The sequence below is a fragment of the Anser cygnoides genome, chromosome 24 (assembly GCF_040182565.1).
Source record: "Anser cygnoides isolate HZ-2024a breed goose chromosome 24, Taihu_goose_T2T_genome, whole genome shotgun sequence".
Classification (NCBI taxonomy): domain Eukaryota; kingdom Metazoa; phylum Chordata; class Aves; order Anseriformes; family Anatidae; genus Anser; species Anser cygnoides.
In genome coordinates, this window is record NC_089896.1 from 6,173,140 (window position 1) to 6,194,362 (window position 21,223).

Here is a 21,223-nt window from a genome sequence, read left to right on the forward strand (position 1 = left end):
TCTGTCGACTGTCATGTGCAACGAGAGGAGTCCTCAGCAGCTGAGTTTGCTCTGGAATTTTGCAGCTGCTTTTCAGTCTCAGCTGAAGTCCGGTTTGGGCGCACCCAAACTCATCCCTCCCATCCTCAGCTGCAGCCTAACTTTGTGCTGAGGCAGGCTGCTGGAGGGAAATGAGCAAATGAGTAAATAGCTAAATAATAGAACAGTGGCTCTGGCATGGAAACCTGGAGTGAAAGTAGAGAAATAAATGACTAAAATCAAAAGATACACTCAGTGCAGTTTTTGGAAACGATGGGGAAATGGAGATGGGCTTAAGTTCTTGCCCAGCATGTGTCCTCAGACAGCTCCCCAGTTTTAACATGATGTCCTCCAAGCTGCAGCTGCCGCAGTCTCTGCAGCCAGCAGAGCAAGGCCCTGCAAGTGCCCCTCTTGCTGGATTTGCTGCTCTTTGAAAGTGCCGGATTGGAGCTGCCTTTGGATCTTTCCCCTGCTGAAAGAGGACGTGATCCTGCTTGATCCACAGCCCTACCTTGAACGGGCTCTCTGCAAAATCCTTCGGTCCTCTTTGTCCACCTGGGAATATGGGCAAAGGATGCCAATGGCAGATGGGGTGCTCCATACTGAAGATTAGCAGGACAGGCTTTGCTCTGCAGCAGCTGGGAGCCAAACGATCCAGCTTCTGTCTGGGAGAGAGATCTGAGGAGTGGGGAAGATGGAGCGGGTGTCTCCAGCCACGTGCTGTAGCCAAGGACTGACAAAGGGCTGACTCCCCAGAAATAGCAATAAAAGCCGCTACTCATACTTAATTGAAAACATTAATTTTGCCTTGGCTGTCCTGTTCATGCGCCATATAATTCATGCGCTGCTGCACAATTTTGGAAGGAATGTGCTCGGTGAGGCACTCTGGGTAATCTCATGGAAATTGCTATGCAAATGAGCTCCAGCAAGGCTGACCAGTAATTTGTAATGCCAGGTGGAACATGCTATCAGTCTGACTCGCATTCATCATCGGGATCGTCCACATTTTGTTGAAAAACAAGGCAGATTTCCCAATTAGAAGTGAAGTGCGGGGTAACCCTGTGCATGCAGACTCCGAGACCCCGGAGGACCAGGGTGGGGGACTCACGTCTGAGGCTAGCACGAGGCAGCAGCAGGATTGTCCCTCATCCTCCATGCAGATGCGTATATGGTTCATTAAAGTTTTATCTCCTTCAATTAAGTCATTGTACAAGGGGAAGTAGCCAAGCAGCATGATGAGTGTACTGTTCACGCTTTTATGAGAAAATATAAGTATGAAACATTCCACTTTATTATTTTTTTTCCAGCCTACGAGCTGCAGGAATGCCCTGACCCTGAACCTTTTGCCAACGGCGTTGTAAGAGGAGCTGGTTACAACGTTGGCCAGTCCATCTCTTTTGAGTGTCTGCCTGGGTACCAGCTGATCGGGCACCCTGTCCTGACGTGTCAGCACGGCACCAACAGGAACTGGGATCACCCATTGCCCAGGTGTGAAGGTATGGCTTTGGGCTCACCCTGAGAGCACCACGGCTGGCATTCTGGGGAAAGAAGAGGCCTCAGCATTTTGTTCTGGCCTCCTTTTGAATCGTTGTTCTGTGACTGGGCTGAAAATTTCTCTGGAAAAAAAAACATCGTTGGAGACACGCTGGGAACGAGCGCTTTGAATAAAGCTTCGACCCCTGAGTTGTTGAAGCATGTTCTCAGTAAGTTGATGCTCAACATATTTCAGCCTAGTCAAAGTGAACATTTTGAACAGTTCAAAACCAAGGTGCATCTTTTGAGGTGGTGCGTTTGAATCTCATGTTATGGGCGAGGACTGTCTGCAGCTGTCAGCCTTGCTGCTGGTATCGGTGGGAGCTGTGCTTCCAGAAGGAAGCAGCCCAGGGTCATAGCAGTAATATTTGTTGTTGTCTTTATTTCTTCAAGTGTTCCATTTCCATTAGTTTAGTATTTTTGATCAGCTGATGCACAGAGCTTACTAGAGGTCTAGAGAGCCTTGCAGGCCCTAATTCTCTAGCTGATGCAGTTTCCTCATGCAAGAGGTCAATATTGTCTTTCTGGAGAGAGAAACACTGAATCAGGAAAGTCAAATAAGTTGCCAAAGTTGACTTAAGAGTTCAGGACCAGACAGAAATTCAAGGCTTCATTGGTTTTCACATGCCCACATGTGCAGACTTCTTTGGGGAACACGGAAATTGTACTGCAAGTCCTGTGGTGAGCTCCTCACAGGTGTTTCCCAGAGAGCTCCTCCGTTCTTGTGCATAGCAGCTATGGCATTTGTCTTCTATGCTTATAACAAAAAAAAAAAATGTTGCTGTATTGGCCCTGTTAAACAACTGCTGATGCATTGTCAGGTTTACAGCTTGTAGAAATGACTCTTTCTGTTTTTCTTTCTACCTTTTACTTCCCCTCGTTAACCAGCCCACAGTTTCATGCTGACATTGAGCGCAGTTAGAACAGTGTTTTATTGTCCTCACTAAGGTTCTTGCCTTTTGCCAACTCAAACAACTATCAAAGTTAACATTTTTATGATGAGCCAGTGTGCCTGAATAATCAGGTAGAGGAGAGGCTTTGATCAGCCCTGCTGTCTGTGGGCACAGCCTTTCCTGCTGGGCTGCAGCGCCCTTAGCACTCGCTGCCACGTTGGGTCCCTGGTAAAAGACCTGTGCAGCTCTGGGGACTCCTAGTGTGGGAAGACTGTGCCCCTGTCTCATCTCCTTAGCGTGGTGATGATATTTGGAAAACAACCCAACAGTTTTCAGTAGTCTTGAGCACGCTCTGTTTCTTGAAGACCGGGTGTGCTGGGAGGACCCTGCTGCCCAAAGGGAGCCGATCGATGTTGTAGGCATCGCAGCTCCAATGTCCAGATTCTCTTTTCAAACCCCAAAAGGGTTGTTTCAGTCTTTTTATCCTTTGGACCAGTGGGCTGAGTGTTGTGTGGTTTACTTTAGAAAGGTTTCATGTGAACCCTTAAGAAATTCAAGGTTGCTTATTGAAGATTTCCACTGCACTTCCCAGGAGCACTGACCTTTATCCCGGCCTCCCTACAGCACTTGGTCTGCAAGAACTGTGTGCTGGGGAAAGAGGGGGAGGGCTGATACTGTGCTGCTTTCAAGTCCTAAGTCCTTGAACTCCAGAGAACGCAAAGCATAAAGAACCGGATTCTCAGCCGCTCTTCAGGGGCTGCAGCAACGCAACAGAGATGTGCATGAGTTGAGAAATTGTTCGGTGCTCAGCCTGCTGGCTGAGTACCCGGCGTGCTGCTGGTAGGGCTTGCGGGTGGGCGGTAGCAGGATTATGCCCTTACTTACCTCTGCCGTCAGCTCTGCCAGCTACAACCATCCAGTCCTTATTTTTTACTACTGTGTTTAAGTAGCTTCCTTGTTCTGCAGCACTCCTGACAGAACAAAGGGGTGAGGGGTTAGGCACACTTTGGGCCATTTGCTTTTTTTCCTCTGTGTGCCCATCTGCTGGGCTGTTAAGTGCTGTTGAAGTCAATGGAGAACTTTCTGGCTGCTTCCAGAGATGCAGCCAAGCTGGGCGGTCCATTTTTGCATAGCAGCAAGCAGCAATGACTCGCTGCCTTAGGCTAACCACCTCACCTTCCCCACACAGGTCACAGCTGAAAGCCCTTTTAATTAAAAGAGAAGTTGTAATTCTAAAATAAATGCACACAGGCTGAGGTTTCCAGCAGCACCCCAGGGAGTTTTTCCAGCGATCAGCAGGCTGCCTGCTGTGCAGGGTGGAAAGGAACTCGGCCCCCAAGGTTCCTTGGGTGTTTGTTTAGGAAAATGAGCATGTGGATTTATATAAATACACATGCTTTTCTCAGCTTGACAGACCACATGAGTAGGCAGAGCAGAACTAGGCAGTAAATATTTGGAGCCTGGCTCTAACTTCACATCTGGCACATCGAGTCGTGTCCAGGCTGGTGGAAGTCTGTGGGGCTACTCCTGTACGAAAAGGAGTGTGCGGTGCTGTATATTACTGTAACACTGAGCCCAAATTATAAGTTGTACTGGGAGGAAGAATGCGTTAACCTAAGCCAAGGACTGGGTTAACACAGCAGCGTGGCTTCTAAAATGGAGCAGGCTGAGGCAGATGGCACTGCACTTACCCCTGTGCACATGCCTTTGGTTGTTGCAGGCTGTCAGCAATGCGCTGCAGACATTATCGTTCACCTACAGAGCTGTGCCGGGGAGATCCAGAGGCCAGTGCTTGTTCGTGGGATTTCTGCACCCAGGGACTTGCTGTGGCCCTCCTGCACTACCGCCAGCGGGATGTCAGCTTTCTGTCTCTCTTTTTCACTGCCCAGGCTGTTCCTAGTTATGTCTCTTTAGTTTGCAAGTTTGTTTAGACCTGGAAGATACCTAGTGCAACAGAACTGTCGTCTTGATTAATGAATTGGATGCTTCTGTTTTACAAATAAATCATCATTTCCCCCCTGCTTAGATGCGATCTGTGAGCAGCCAGCTGCTCCGTGGTTCTGGTCCAGGCCACGCTGCATGAGTGAGTGAATAGATTTGCCCACTGGTGGGATCTGGTCAGGAGCTGTGTCTTCCATGCATGGGTGCAAACAGCTGGTGGAGCCCAAAGACTTTTACTAGGGTATAAGATGGAGTTTGTTTGTGCACCTGGCTATCACATCTGTACGAAACACCCTGACAGTCTCCTTTCAGCTCAGGAGCACTTAACAAATTTATTCTAATGGAACTAAGTTGAAAAGGTTAGATGTAGTTCTGACAGATACGAATTATTCATGGCAAGGTCGGCTGAGGTTCTGGGGCTGGATCCACCTGTATTCAGAAGTGCTATCTTTTTATCCCTCCTCCCAAAAGAAAAAAAAAAAAAAGGCGGGGGGAAAGGAAAATGGGAAATAGGAGATCTTTGCGAGTTACTGTTTTGGGGTATTTGTTCATTAGGTTTGTGTTTGTCTGATTACCTGCAGTGCCTTGCGGGGGCAACATCACCACCCAGAACGGTACGGTTTACTCTCCTGGCTTCCCCAACCAGTACCCCAATTCCCAGGACTGCACTTGGCTCCTTACAGTGCCTGTGGGCTATGGGATCCATCTCAACTTCACTCTGCTGCAAACGGAGCCCTACAATGATTTCATCACGATTTGGTGAGTACAGCAGAGGCGTGAGGACTGACCAGGGCTGCTACCAAGGCCCCATTTCTGCAAGAAATGTCAGATACACAGAGCATCCCTTGCTGCAGTGTGGGGATTCTTGAGCTTGTAGCACTAGATCAATAGCTGACTTTCAAAATATCTCAGTGTCCACTGTGCAAACAGAGCGAAACTTCTTTGGAAAACTGGCCCTAATTCTTCAAGTTCTGAGGTTAGAAATAAAGTTTGTGTTTGCAGATGTTTGCTGGGCCAGCACTGTGCTGCCAGAGGAGATCATCCTTGTCATAAAGGAGTGGGGAGAGGGGCTGGGGACCCAGGTCAGCTCTCCAGGGAGCTGCTGAGACAGAAAGTAATACAGATGTAGAAAAAGGAGGTTGAGGAGGGAAGAACAAAAAGTGCAGTGTAGGAGGTTGGTTGTTGCCTAGGATGAAAGATGCATAATAATGCTTTTTCTTGTGTTTCTGACCTACGATTTTAGGGATGGTCCACAGCAAACAGCCCCACAGCTTGGTGTGTTCACTGGCAACTCTGCTAAGAAGTCAGCCCAAAGCTCTTCCAACCAGGTTCTGATGAAATTCCACAGCGATGCAGCCAATGGAGGGATTTTTGCCATTTATTTCTATGGTCTGTATTGATTCCTGAGTGTACATTATACCTGCCTGTGGGATATGGAGGGGCATGGATCAGTTGTGGTTTGTTGTGGGGAGGTCTAGTTCTAAGGAAGAGAATATATGGAAAAAATATGCTTTTACCTGAAGTCTTCTGCAATGGGGTGCGGTTTTCACAGGTTTGAGTTTGAAAGTCTCTTAGGCAGTCAAGTGCTGGCAAGTGGTCCCACAGTCTGGGCAGATGTGGAAATCCATCTGTAACGTTGCGATAATTCAAGCACAGATCAAGTGCCTGCAAACTAACAGCCATGCCAATCCTGTGCCTCTCTCAATGTGATGCTGTAAATACTGTCCTCTCCGTGGCAGATCCCATTATGGGATAGCTCCACTTTGCTTACTTAAAAGTCTTCTCTGCAATTTTCGCTGGATACAGTATTGTCTTTCCAATGCCATGCTAAACCAATTAGATCATCCTGCTGTCCCGTTTTAAATGACAACTGTGTTCCAGCTGAGAAGTGACTTTAATTCTCTGGGGAGGAAAATGATTACTGTAAATCCATGAATTATTTGGGGATTCTTTGGTGTGAGTGCAGCTCACACCAGAGAGAGAGATGTTGGGTATAACATCAAAATGAGAGCGTTTGCTTTCCACCACTAAACGAGAGCCCAATTTTAAATTGGATTAGCTAACAAGTTGCTACAGCAGTACTGGGATTTTGGAAAGTGCAAATGGAGACCTCCTTGTGCTTTGGTAATTTGCTTGCAGCAACTTCAACAAAGTCTAACATGAATTACACGATGAATCTGTGCAGAATGTTTTAGCTTATGCTCAGTTCCAAAAGGCGAGTATTATACAGATAGGCTGAATTTAAAGAATGCTTGCTAGGCTTCGGAGGGAATTGGTTTGCTGCTGCAAAACACTGTAAGATTTATATTACTAGACAATGGTGCGTATATAACAGTTATGCAAAAAAATACGGGTTAGGCAGTTTGGCTCAGGAATGAGCAGTACGTAAACACTGCTGCAGTTCAGTGAATGCTTCCTTCTGTAATATGAATTAGATACTGTCATTGCTGTGGTTAGAGCCCATCAGCATATGTCGCTGTTCTCTAGCCTTGATAGCCCTTCGTAGTGAGGCTTTTTTAGCTGCTGGTTGATCTGGGGTCTGAAGCCATTCGTGGGCACGCCAGGCAGGGGAGGCCTGGAGTTTGTGCTGGTAGGGATCAGCACGGCCAGCACTCGTTTCCAGTCCGTTAACCAGATGGGCACTCCAACAACTGCTTGGCCTTTTACTAAAGCAGCACTTACGGGTTTATTGGTCCCTTTATGCACGGGACTTCAGGATAAAGCCTAACCCCACAGATTTAACTGGTGGCGGTTGTTGCAGTGAGATTCTTCTCTCGGCGTTCGTCCTGTGTGTGGTGCCTTGTACCCCGGAGACCTGGGAGAAGGGTTCGCAGGGATCGGGCAGCGTGGTCAGTTACATCCTTGGCTTTGCTCTTTGGGGTGTAACTGCAGGAAATGGAATTTCCTTGGGATCCATAGCAGTGTATATTTTCATTTCTGCATCTGCATATGGGCAGATCTAGGCCATAGACATCCTCTTTCAGCTTTAGATTGTCCTTCCCCATGCGGTGGAGATCAGCAGCACCCTGTCAGAGAACTGCTGCCCTTTTAAATGCCTGCAAAGAAATGTTTTCTTAGGGTGGAGGAAGGGAAACAAAGCAATGATTCAGAGAGCTTGAAGATTCAGTAGCATCCCTTGAAAAATGATGCTGTTGCACCCATTATTAAACGGGTTAGTTCAGGTGCCAGCTCGAAGTGATGTGTGACTGCGATGGGAAGGGGTTTTATGGCACAGTAACTCAGGGGGTCCCAGAGTGGTTTCAAGGACAGGGCTCTTGTTTTGTCCTGGTTAGAACAAGTGGAGGTGTTGTTGAAAGGAGCTTCACTGGTGCTGTATCACCCATATGCTGAAGCCGTCTTAATCACACCTCTTTATTGAAATATGGTCCATTAAGGAGAGGAGATTAATGCTGTAAATGCTGGGTTATCTTTCTGTTTCAATAGATGCTGTCAAGCACTTTTTAAATAGCATTTAATCTAAATTTTTATTACTGGTTCCCTTTTCCCCCGCTGTCAAACATCTGTTTAAAAGATTGCCAACCACTGCGTCCCCTCCTGGGATGGCTCTTTGCTGTGGAACAGAAGGGTTCTCCCCCACTGCCCTATCTCCTGCTCTTCAGGCAGTTTTGAAAATTTTGGCCTATTGCCCAATCTGGGCCTCCCCCACCCCACCTTTTTTTTTTTTTTTAAAGTGAAGTTAATATTCAGAGAACTAATTTTTGCACCACAGAGAAGCTGATGACAACAGAGCTGGCCCTTCTCTTTGCTCCCCCTGCTAGAGTTCAGCTCACTGTAGCAGTCTGGTTTTTCCCTCCCCTTCGCACACTTGGGATGCAGCCTGTGTGCCCCCGTCCCTTGCAGTAACCCAAAAACGGCTGCGTCCCCCCTGGCCCTTTCTCACACCCTCCAAATGTCACGTTTTTCCATGCAGCTTTTGGGGAAATACTCTTCTTCCCCACCTTAGGGGGCAGGGAAATTGGGGTGAGAGGATGGGAGTCTACTTCTTTACATGTGTGTTTAAGCATTATCATAAGCCTCATTAAGGTTGCTGCCAGCTTTGCTGTTGTGTGAAGAGTTCAACATAGTGGAGTTAGTAAGAATTAATATTCAGTGGCAGCTTGAGCTCCAGTATCTTAAATTAAAGGGCTGATATAAATTTCAGAGGAAGTTATGCTTGTCCAGGGTCAGGTGCGGGGGGAGCAAAGATTCAGAGAAGTGCTGAGCAAATAGCAGAAAATGTCTTTCATTAATATTCATTTAGATCCCAGTACCATTTTTTTCAATTTAACCATGCTCACAGCTCTCGTGTGTTTATTTTCATAAGCAGCACAGTTCTCAAGCCTTATGCGTCCATATACTCGTAAGCAGTAGATTTGTTTTGCTCAGTGTTTGCTCATCTTTAATTTTTGATGGAAAATTTGGTATTTGCAGTGTATTTGGGCAGGTGCGTGAGTCATAGGAAATTTTCTGCTCCTTGACTAGAATCCTTGTTCCCATTTAGCCCCACGGTACTCCTGAAGAAACACCTAACTGGGTGAGAGTGCACTGTCTGAGCTGCTTTGCTTTATGCCCAGGTCACTTTGTGAACTTTGAGCTACATACAGAATTTACAGCTGAAAACATTTGCACTCCTGGAATTATTTGCAGAAGAAATTAATGAATAATTCCAGGTTAGAAATAAATTATTGGGTATTTCATTCTGTGTTCAAGGACAGGCGGTGAAGATGAAATTCTCTGAATAATTATTGCAATTTATTTGATGCTGGAGCAGTCGAGCACTCTTCTATGATTGACCTAATTCTGCTGAGGGTCACAAAGATCTTCTCTCTTAGTATCCCAAAAGACAGTGCCGTTGCTTCATGGCAGCACCCGTCACTCATCACTCAGTGCTCATCGAGAGAGACTATCAGTGTCTGGGCACTGTATATCCCCAGAATGGTGAAAATCTGTTTCTTATTAGATGTAAAAAAAAATAGAGAAAGCTGCTCTGGGGCACAAACAACTGGAGCCATCTCTGGAGGGTTTGGAGGGGGAAAGGGCTGGTTACATTTTTGCCAGTGCCTTCTGCTTGTTGAGAGAGGATTTACTCTGATGTCTGGTGTGCTTGGCACCGAGACAGTCGTCCCCAGCTTAACATTTACTGCTCTGCCTTTGCTGTCTTTCAGCCTACCAGCTCTTCAGATGTCAGCCTCCGACCATCGTTCCCAACGCAGAAGTCATCACTGAGAATGAAGAGTTTAACATAGGTAGCCTCTCGCGGTCCCCTTAGCCCTCCATCCCTGCCTCTCCCCAGTCACTAGGAATACCTGGGGGAAGACACACAGACACACGTCATGTCCAGGGGGTGGCACCCCAAATCTGGGGCTCCAGGCAACCTCTTCAGCCATGTAATTGTGTGGCGTGGCGAGGTGTGCGTGACCCTGCTCAGTAGCTGACTCCACACAGAGTCAAATTGACCTCGTTGTCCCCAGACTTTTCCTCTTGGTCAGTGCAGAAGTGGTTTGTCTTTTGTGAAAGCCCAGAGCTTGCTTGGAAATGCTCAGAGATCTTTGCCACAATAATAGTTTTTGGCCTTCATGCATTTCAGGTGTTTCAAGCAATGCCTTGTGTAGAAGTTTAGAGGCCACTACTCTTTTTCTGAGAACCTTTCACCCATATTGACTGTCTTTTGTGTTTTGCTGCTTTTCACGGTTACATCCACGTTACGTCTGCAACCAGTGAAGTAGCCGTGATTTTTTAAAAGCAGCTTTTCTCACTGCCTGCTCCAAGGAAAGTCTTCACCTGAATAGCTAGCACAAATCAAAACAGTCTTAGTGACGTGACAGTGGTTTATCACAAACAAGGCCGCAGCGTGCCTTTCCCTGCCTTCTGTTTCTGCCCAGTCTGTGTCGGCGCATAGCAAGCGCAGCTGTGGGGCTGGGGGCAGTGTGGCACGAGGAGCCGGCAGCACCCGAGTGGGCAGGGGGTGCGGGTGGGATGGCCTGACCTGCATGTCTGTGAGTTTCTCTAAAAACATCCAGAAATCCAAAGAGGAACATACATAGACTGAGCCACATAGCCTTGAGGTGGCCTTGATGGCAGAGGCTGGGTCAAGAGGTCCCTGCTCGCCGTGCTGCCCTGTCCTCAGGCCTTAATGAATTGATCCTTCTGCTCGGTCAAGACGTTTTCTGTTTCTGTCTGCAGGTGACATCGTGAGGTACAGATGTCTGCCTGGCTTTACGTTGATTGGAAATGAAATCCTGACCTGCAAGCTAGGCACGCATCTTCAGTTTGAAGGACCTCCACCCACCTGTGAAGGTAAAGCCTGGGGTCCCAGCAGGGCAGCCACGGCTTTCTTCCCCGCTGCAAAATGCAGAGGTTTGCTATGGGAGGCAGCAAGCTGGATGGCAGCTGGGGGAGGTTTCCTTGCACATACCACATCTTCAGACCTCTGGGGTCCCACTATTATAAAACCACGTAGAAGGGCCTGGTGAGGAGGGTAGCGAGGCACCCCCGTGCAGGGAAAGGCTCCTCTCCCTTACCTGCCCCGCAGCACAGGACTGTGCACCTTGGCTAGGCTCAGCAACGAGCAAATAGCAGTGAGAAATACACTGGGTGGCTTACTGCAACAGCTCCGTGATAAATAACAGGGAGACTTCCTCTCTCTGGCAGCTCATGGGGGATTTGCAGGCTCTCTGCATGTGGGGGGGCTCTGCCTCTTGTTGGGTGCTCCCGAATTACGCCCCAAGGCATGAAGTCAGGAGGTGCTTTAAGCTCGTACTCGCTGAAGGGGGACTGAGTGAAATCTTGCTGAGCAGAGGGCTGACACACTGCATGTCTGGCTGCCTTTGCAAAGTCATTAAACAGCCACCCAAACGTCCTTACCGTGGGAGGGGGTGGAGGATTCTGCGCTGACAGCTTGCCAGAGATACACGAACAGCCAAAGCAAGGAAGAGCGGGCTGCAGCTAAGTGCGCTCCTCCAGCGAGGTGATCCCGTGAGGAACAGCTTCTCTATTAGTGCCACAGAATGTATTACATGGGAGAAAAATGAACGCCCCGAGCACACACTGCATTGTACACCTTGCTGCTGCTCAGGAGGGCTCCCAGAGATGTTTCTGTGCTGCCATGTTACCTTATTTATCCTTTGGATTCCTGCTGGTACTTTTGTTCGCTCCAACCGTGATTATTTCATCTACTTCATTCCCTCCTATCTGAACATTTTTACCATATAATGGGATATTTTTCTGTAGCTTTATTCTCTGTGAAATAGCATGAACTGAAGGAGAGAAACAGAGGTCATTCAATTATTTACTGATGGTTGTTAGCCTGGGGGTAAAGGGACTGCTTAAATTACATCTGGCCACCAATTTACAGAGGTCAACAAATCACTGATGGGATTAAGGATTTGGAAAGAATACTCCATTCTTTCTGGATACTTCTGACTATTTTCTGTTAATACAAGTACAGCGTTTGCACCGAGTTTTAGAGACAATTATGGATAAATAAAGATCCCTTTCTTTTTATGCTTTCTGCTCACTTTGTGTGTTAGCCTCCTCTCCTGGGGTATTGTTGCTGGCCTTTTTATTTTGGGTTTTCAGCTGGATTGAATATTTCCAGAATTCCACTGAATGGGCTTTAGTGATTAGAGAAAGGAGTTGGAGTTGTTATGTCCTAGCTGACAACTCCATGGGTGACCTGGGATAAGCCTCTAGTCCCACGCCTTGCTCTGCCCCAGGTAATAAAGTTTCCAGGAGCTGCCAAGGGAGCGTTTTGTAACTTGAGGATAGATATTTGGTTGCAGTGCCATTCATTTTGAAAGACATGAAATGATGCAAAGACAGTTGAAGGCTTTGGTTTGTGTAGTTGCTTTTTGCCCCTTCCTTTAAATTTGATAATTGCTCAAATTTGCAGAAATGAGGCATGCTTCAGTCAGAGCCTCTGGGGACTCTGTAAACCACAAGGATCTCGGTGTCCAGTGAAAGGATGTGGGTGGGACCTGTGCTCTATCTCAGCCTGACTCATGAAGATAGACCTTCTCAGCCATAGTAACTTGTGTTCCCTTCCTTACTTCACAAGAAACAAAGATTTGTTTTCTGTGGTCTCTCCTTCACGCTCCCTGCAGTGCCTTGCCCGATGAACGAGGTTATGACAGACTCCACCGGCGTGATCCTCAGCCAGAGCTTCCTGGGAAGTTACCCCCACTTTCAGACCTGTTCTTGGGTGGTCAAGGTAGAGCCTGGATATAACATCTCCCTCACCATCGAGTACTTCCTCAGCGAGAAGCAATATGACGAGTTTGAAATCTTTGATGGTAAGAGATTCGCTAGTTTGACTTGCTTGGCAGCAGAGGTGTTAGTTGTTAATCTCTGTTCCCAGGGCACTGCGAGGAGAGTTTCCCACCATCACCTGTAATCTTCCACTGGACTTAAAGAAAGCTCCTCCTAAGCTCATTGATTCTCTGAATAAGAAAATACCAATGATTTGATTTTCAGATGTCTGTAAAGTATTTTTTCTCTGCTGAAGCTCCTGCGTTTACTGGAGCTAAAGGCATAGTACCTGGAGCAGAAGCCTGGTCTTACTGCAGTCAACAGGTTTTTATTTGCTGTTGCTTTTCTGGGAGCCAGGTGTATTCTTTGGGGCTCATGTTCACAAAACAAGCACTGAGCATGAGCTGTCATTCCTGGACTCATGGTAAAGTGGAAGCCCTCACACTCCGATTCCAAAAAGCACCTGTTTCTTCTTGCAGAAACACATCCTGGCACATGAGGGTGTGAGTGACAATTTCCGTGTGTCAGCCCTGACTTCTGTTTGTTCCCTTCCTCTTTCCTTACAGGTCCCTCTGGCCAGAGTCCGCTGCTCTTGTCACTGAGTGGGAACTACTCTGCTCCTCTGACTGTTACCAGCAGTGGGAACAAAGTCTATCTCCGTTGGTCCTCCGATCATGCCTACAACAGAAAAGGTTTCAAAATCCGCTACTTCGGTAAGTACCCAGCAGAGACTACATGCCTCTGCCAAAAACGTGGTCATCTCTTCAGCTAAGGATCTCCACGAAATTGCTGCAGAGGGGCAGAGGCCATCTGTGGTGGCAGAAGGTACCAAGGGAGGTGCCTTGTGCCTGGGAGGGCACAAAATGCTGGCCCTGTTCTGAGGCCTCGGCAGGGACTGGTGAGACTTGGGAAAGCGGCTTAATTTCCAGCAAAAAAAACCTCACAGCTCTGGCTGGGCTTCCTCCATCACTGTTACGATTCAGAACCAGAATATATGACCATAGACAACTTGGCCCTGGATGCATGAAACCATCCCATGCAATTCACAGTGAACATTCCTGTGTTAAAAAACCGTTGTGTCTCTGGAATGATGAGGCTGTTTTGAGATGTTTGAAGGTTACCATCTCAAAACATAAAAACTTCTGTTAGGAGCTTCCTGGTGCCTGAGACACCACTGACATGTCACTGTGTTACAGCATTTGTAGCAAACTGTTTAAAACACATCATGTCCCGGTCAGGCATACTGCCACTGCTCTCAGAGGAACAGGACCAGGGAGTCCTGGTTGCTCGTTCAGCACAAAACCACTGCCAGATACTGAATGCTTGCTGAGAATTCCTTAAAATGAATTACTATTTTTTGGAACTTAGCAAGCCTTAATTAATGAAAGTTATAAAACTGGGTTGAGAACTTGCCAGCATGTCATAAATAAGTAATGACTTTGCTCAGTAAATGAATTAAGTAATATTTAATTATCAGAAATTACTCTTTATTTCTAGAGCTGAGTGAAACTTGGATAGTAGCTCTACACTCGTTTCCACTTTGACTTTGTATTTATCTATCACAAGTTCTGTTCCTTGTGCAGCCTTAGGTTATGGTAAGCACTGTGTAATCCCTGAGAAGGGGATTTGTCTTGATAGAGCCCATCCAGTGATTTATTTATTCTTCCTCTGCCCTTCTCTCCAGCTCCATACTGTAGCCTCCCGCAGCCACCAGCCCACGGGCTGATTCTCAGCCAGACGGGTCTGCACCCTGGCAGCACAGTTCGCTTTGGATGTGACACAGGCTATCGCCTCGTTGGCCACAGCACCGCCACCTGCTCCCAGCACCCCCAAGGCTACTTCCACTGGAATGAAGCAATCCCTCTGTGCCAAGGTGAGAGCAGACAGCAGCATCCATACACAGACACTGGGGTCCTGGGGAGGACCAAGTAAAATGCAGTAAAAATGAAAAGCTATTGTAATTCCCTAATTCCCTTTGAGATCAGGCTTTGAGCTGCAGGTAGGCAGTGAGGGGTGGTCCTCTTATATCCAAGTCCTTGGGAACAGATGGGCAAGGAGAGCAGGGAGTTAACTGTTGAGGAGCAGAGGGTCATTGTCTAGCCTGGGGCAGGTGAGAGAAAGTCCGTCTGTGCAAAAGCTACTATTTTAGAAGCATTTGAATTCTCAGGAAAGCCACAACCTCTGCTAAGGTCAAAAGAAGCTGTTGTCTAGAAGAATCTGGAAAGGCTGGCAGGGATGTGGGTTCCACTGGGATTTGGTGACTGGAATTTCCTTTACTATTTCTGGAAATCCACTCTTAGCTCTGTGTGGGATGAGATTTCTTGGGATTCAGATAGTGCCCAGTTTCTGTCAGCTTCATGTAAGATTTAGGCATGTAGTTGTTCTTTCCACATCACCTCCTAATCAACCATAATCGTTATGACCTATCACACTTAAGACGTGGCTCCTTGCAGGTGTGGGAGAGGAGGGGAGGCCAGGGCAGCGTGCACCGGGGGGTTGCTTTCACAACATTTTGTCTCTCTATGCGCACTTTCTGATTGCACCTTTTCCTCAATCCACCAATCATCCCTGCTTCTTTGTGTTGATAAAATGCCCATCTTTATTCAGATGAAGCCTTTCAGTGTCTTTGAACATTCATCCATGTTCCAAGGGAACCGAACACTGGGGATTAATATTACATTGACTTCCCTGGAAACTGGCCAGAGAACAGAGACAGGAGAGGCAGAATCTCGTTGCGCTGTCTGCATCGTCACCCGGTCCAAAGGAAAAGCAGGATTATTTAGGGCGAGGGGTACCAAAGAGCCTTGAAAATTCCCCTCTGTCCTCCTGAATCACTTAGTGCCTCTTGGTGATGCATGGGCTGCGTGCAGTCCTGCCTCTGAAGGCGTGCTCTGTGATGTGGGTGCTTAAATCCATTCGGAGCCCTCTCAAGGTTGTATTTATTTAAAGGCGAGCAGAAAACAGTAAAGCAAGCCCCTGTCACCCAAAGTGCGATGCCATTGGCAAGGGGGGGCTGGGAAAATGGGCACGAGCTCAGATAATGATTTAACCTCAGCAGTGAGGCAGGCTGGGGCTGCTGACACCAGCAGATGAACTGCGCAGCAGGCCCGGCACGCGCCAGGGGCTGTCATGGCAACTGCGCCTCGCGAAGCCCTCACCCAGCGACAGGAATCTCTCCGATATACACTGGGTCTTTTTTTAAGGCAAATCATGTAATCAAAAATCGGTACCAACGCTGCTAAGTGTTCGCTGCCTCGGTGTGCTGGGGATGCCACCCGAGCCTCGGGTTCAGCTCTTTACTCCCGTGGGGTGCTGTGGTGTGTGGGGAGCTGATTTCAAGCACAGAGGCAGGGACGGGGTGGACAGAGAGGATGTGTGGGGAGGGTTTTACGTGGCTGAGATAGCACCCAACAGCAGGAATTTAAAGCAGAAACAAGTCCCTGAGCACCGGTACCTCGGCCAGCAGGGAAGGAGTCAGAGCAGGCCTGTCCATTGCCCCCCTCCTGGCCTGGAACTGGGGACGCATGGGGGATCGCTCGCCCCAGGCCCAGCTCCATGGGTTCCTTTCCATAACCCCTTGGGGAACGTCACCTCCTCGCTCTGTTTGCCCATGTTCGTGTCAGGCATCTCAATATTGGCCCATGGTCACCAAGTGCCTGGAGATGGACACAGGAGGCGGGGAGCAGCAGCGAGCCCGAGCCCTAGGAGAATTCACGGCAGAGCAGCTCCCCCCCCTGGCCTCGAGCAGCTGATAGCCAGGGCTGGCTCGGCTCTCCTTGCCCAGGTCAGCTGCATAAAATCCAGCACATCTCTTTTTTTCGCACTGTTCTCGAAGCCAACTGGCAACCTTTTGTTTTGGGCTGTACTCAATTTCTCCTTTCTGGTGGCTAGAACCACATGGCAGAGATTCGGGAACTTGATCCACAACACAGCATAAATTGCTCACACAGTCAGCTGCGTCAGGAGGAGAGGAACTGGGGTCCCCATAAACACATGGCCTAGTTAACAAATGACATTTCCCATAGCTCCCCTCTGCCAGCACATAATCCTCTTCCCCTTTCCGATCCCCTCTGAATAATCTTTACTACGTGCTCTGTCCTAGCTGACATTTATGGAAGCAGCAGAGAATATTCTGCAGGGAACAATCTTGCGTTGGCACAATGGGGGAGAACACAAGATGATCTAATATGCCTTTTCTGTCTCTGCTGCCTATTTTTAAGCTGCTTTGTTTTTGGAATCCCAGCTGCAGATTTGCTTTCATAGCCTCCGTCCCTTTTCCTAGCACATTTTCTTCCTCAAGACTGAGCTTTCATACCCCTGAACCCCCACAAGCGCTCCTCTCTCCCCAGATCACGCTCTCAGTGGGTCTCTCCTGGCCAAACGTTGTTTTTGCTTTTCCCCAGGAACAGCTACTCTTTAATCTTTGTTTTCAGTGGATTGCATTGTCCACAATTTGAGCTTCGGAAATGGAGCAAGGTTATTACCACCCCAAAAATCAAGCCAGACTCTGTAAATAGGAAGTTACTCATGCTGCATTCTGCTCAGGGATGCCCGACTGCAAGGAAAGGCAGGATCCTGCCATCAGGTGCAGCACGCAGCCCGCTCGGTGCAGCAGAGTTTGCAGCCTAATGAGCTCTTCCTGACCAATACATCTTCGCGTTGTAGCCTGACCATCTGCGGGAGGAGGAGAAGGTTACTTCTTTGTTGTTATTTCTGGTGGCCTAATGAACTTTTGAGTCAACTGCCTCTGGCCCACGAGCTCTGTATTATTGCTAACTATCTTTTGTGTCAGGGCAAGGCTTATGCAATAGTAAAACTCTAACTAATCAAGCAGACCACTTCAGAGGCAGGAGGTAGGACTAGCCTGCGGTAGCAATCCCTGCATCGTGAAGAGAAACGAAGGCAAGTGGCAGCTCAGCTTCACTGGCCTGGAGCAAGGCTGGGCCCAGGCTCTCTTTGCTCCTGGTGTCCCTCCGTGTCAGTCTGTGCCCCTGCCTCCTGGCACCAAGCACAAGTGATCGACTTTGGTGAGGTGTCAGGCTGGAGGCGAAGACTTTTCAGGCCTTGTGCCCCCTCGCTCTGTCTGTCCTGCCTGGGAAGACTGGGCCTGTCCTCGGGATCGGGTGAAAAGGAGTAAGATATTTCTTGCTGTCATTACCAGGGTCTTGCTGACTTCACATGCTCTCTGCTGACCTCTGAACCAAACTCTTGATGCCAGTGGAAGCTTCCTCATCATGACCCCTCTCTCCAGCTCCCAGGAGCAGAAGAGAGTTGAGTAGAGAAAGGATTAGGCTTTGCTGGGGTCAGTGACAAGGGAAGGGGCCAGCTCTCTAACCAGCCTCTCTGGAAGCAGCATCAAAAAGCAATAGTAAGAGAACTGCAGGATGGAAGTGAAGGGGTAGGACTTCCCAGGTCTCCTTTTGCCTTAGAACGAAATTGGTATTCAGCGTGGCTGCTTGTCTAGACACCCAGCCTTGTAGAGAGATTCGCCAAGCTCCTTAGCTCGATGAAGTGACATACATGTGATTATCATTTCAACCAGGGATATGCCTGATCGTGCTAATACCAGCCTGCTGAATTACTCACACCTATTAGCAACACCAGCATCTGCAAGGTGCTGCGTAATTGTGCTCCAGGCTGGGGCTCTGGCCCACTCATGTAGTAGTAATGGGATAAAAGTGCCTTGGACCATGAGTGGCAGAAAGCTCCAGTGGTTGTGCTGATGCTGTACTCAATAATTTTGGTCTCTCCTTTCAGTGTTCGGTGGGGGTCCGTATTACCAGAACGTGACTTTCCTAATGTTGCTGATTTTCTAACCCTTGTTTATGTACAGAGGAAATAACAGGAAGGTGAATGTGTGTTCAGGTATCAGCATGTGGCTCAGGAGACAGGCTCAGCTTCTAGTTCATGTATTAGCTGGGTGAGAGCAGCTCAGGCTTCTCCAGGAAGAAACGTTTTTTTCGAGCATTTTTAAAACGCAGACAATTGTTTGGGTTAGCTGTTGGCTTCCAAATCAGGGGTTGCCAGCAGGCTCTGCTCATCTCTGTGCCCTGCAGAGGCTGTTGGCAGCCCCACGGGGGAATTCTCTTGCAGGGGCAGCTTTACATATCCCAGCCTTTGCCATTCTGTGCCTGTCCAGATGAGTTGGCTGTGGTCTCCAGCCCAAGCGAGATGGGCTTCCCCCAGCACCAAGCCTCAAAGAGAGGGATGGGAATCTGCGTGTTGGTTTTGGAGGCGAGTCTGGATTTGGCTTCCCAGCTCTTCCAAATGCTGGTAAAAAGAGCACAGGTTCAAGTGACGGACTCCCAGTGCTGGTTTTCCTAGCAGTAGGGAAGAGGGCAGCAGGGCTTGCAGTGACTCGTGAAACTCTTGCAGCATAAACGAACGTGATTCTGGTCTGCCCGTATCTGGCTGTTGCTTGCATTTCTGTGGCCTTGCTGGCCCCTTTCTGCCCTGTTTGGCCACAGAGTGAGGATCTCAGCAGGACTGGTGCAGAGCTTCTCTAAGTGCTGCTGTCTTGAGCAGCCGTTTGGCATTGTGCCTGTTTGAGTTTTCCCCCTGAATTTCCCCCTTACCTTCTCAGTCATAGTGCTAAATTTAGCCCTCCTTCTGGCACTACATAATTATAGAATTTGCTGCCTTCTGTAATCCAGAAGTGCTGTTGGAAAAGGGATTCAGGTTGTCAGTGCTGTGGGATGTAAATACAAAACATTATTGCTATCTAATCCTTCATCTCTGTGTGAAAACTTCTGAATACTGTGTTGATGCACTTTGTGTTACAGATGATAGAGAAAATATGAGCCAGCGTCTCTTCCAGTAGATATCGGTATTCAGTGTTGGCTTTGCTGTTACCGCAGTGATGCAAAGGAGGTGAAAATCTGATCCTCTGTGAAAGCGGGCATTCATTGCAGCTTCTGGGGTTCAACAGGGTGCTGGAGTTTTGCAAATAGGCAAGCTTTGTAGCTGGGGTTTCAGCTCACTTATCACAAATCCATGATCATATTTGAAGCTGACTGATTTCTCAGCTTTTTTTTCCCCTCCTTCTTCCCAGCTCTTTCCTGCGGCGTTCCCAGAGCACCAAAGAACGGCATCGTCTTTGGCAAGGAGTACACAGTGGGTACGAAAGCCGTGTACCACTGCAACCAGGGCTTCCAGCTTCAGCCCGGGGAGGAGTCCAGCACTGAGTGCCTGCAGGCAGGACAGTGGAGTAACAGCAACCAGCCCCCGCAGTGCGTGGGTGAGTGGTGGCAGCCCGGGGCTGTGCCACAGGGAATTTGGGAAGTCCTTTCAGTAATATCTTCCTGCCTCATAGGTACAATATTTAGGACATCAGGTTTCTAATCCTGTGCAACCTCTGTCTGGTGCCCCCTCTCATGGTGCCTCGTTTTCCTACCTGTAAAATGGAGATGCTAATACTGGGCCCCTTGTTAAAAAGCCAACACACTCACTGAAATGCCCCGAAGTACCCTAAACACCTCTTAGTGCTTTGTCTCCTTTCTCTCCCCTGACTCACCACATTTGTCTGCTTTTAGCTGTCACCTGTCCCGACATCAACAGCATCGCAGTTGAGCACGGTCGGTGGCGGCTGACCTACGAGATCCAGTACCACTACAACGCCCAGCTCATGCTCATCTGTGACCCGGGCTACTACTACACAGGCCAGCGGGTCATCAGGTGCCAAGCCAACGGGAAGTGGAGCATAGGCGAACCGATGCCGACCTGTAAAAGTAAGAGCAGTGAAGCTCAGGAGCTGTGCTAGGGACAAGCCAGATGCACGGGATGTCGCGCAGGGAACGTGCTTTCTGTTTGCCATTCGGCAGGTGTGCAAGCTCTGCTGTGTGCGTGCAAGCACGCCGCAACCCTGGCTGCTCATGGCAGTGTCTGAGAACATGGCTGCAGAACTGCTCTGGTAGAAGAGAGTTTGGAGGCAGGGAGAGGTCATCTGTTGATCTGATTCTTGGCTTAACCTAAACACTTCCGCAAGAACTCGAGCACATTAGCTCATCTGTTGCTGTCAGGTCCCAGCAGCTTCACTGTCACTGGTGCCAGATGCTCTGAAGTTTGCTTTTAAGAAAGAAAATAAAAAATTCTGATTTAAGACCTAACCTCTTCCAATGTGATGCAAATGCCAAGTTTACGAGGGTAACAGTGTCACCTGTAAATCAAAAGCACCCTTGGCAAACAAGCGGCTCTCAGTCGTTCTGACACGACTGCCGTGCCTTGGATCTTTTTTTTGTCAAAGGTGGAGATTTTTCTCTCAAGAGTGCGGATAGAGGCAGAAAAATTTCTCCTTCAGAACGGCAGCTTTCCCTTCCCTCCTGGCTCTCTTTGTTTCTAGAGATGCAACTGCCAGCTTCAGTGACAGATGTAGTTTTACCCCTGCTAGCTCTTCAGCCAGATCCAGGAGCGTGAGCCTGACCCCATTTTATTTCTTCAGCGTTATTGCCACATAAATTCAAATGACAGGAACTTGGCAATGCACTAAGGTCAGAAGAACCCAGCGTGAGTCTGTTTTCTTGCTGAGTGTGAAAGCTCCCAGAGGGTTTGCAGATCTTTAAGGTAGATAAAATAAAGAGCTGAACTTTGTGGCT

At 48.3% G+C, this 21,223-nt stretch overlaps 1 protein-coding gene across 1 annotated transcript in view; it reads left to right on the plus strand.

Annotated features, from left to right (window-relative positions):
* The window catches only part of CSMD2 (CUB and Sushi multiple domains 2), a 300,763-nt gene that overhangs the window by 242,814 nt on the left and 36,726 nt on the right, over window positions 1-21,223 (plus strand). Inside the window, 10 exon segments of the mRNA XM_048054254.2 lie at window positions 1,326-1,514; window positions 4,967-5,144; window positions 5,629-5,774; window positions 9,551-9,631; window positions 10,569-10,682; window positions 12,488-12,676; window positions 13,199-13,345; window positions 14,317-14,505; window positions 19,684-19,869; window positions 20,165-20,359. Coding sequence (XP_047910211.2) covers window positions 1,326-1,514; window positions 4,967-5,144; window positions 5,629-5,774; window positions 9,551-9,631; window positions 10,569-10,682; window positions 12,488-12,676; window positions 13,199-13,345; window positions 14,317-14,505; window positions 19,684-19,869; window positions 20,165-20,359 — 1,614 coding nt within the window.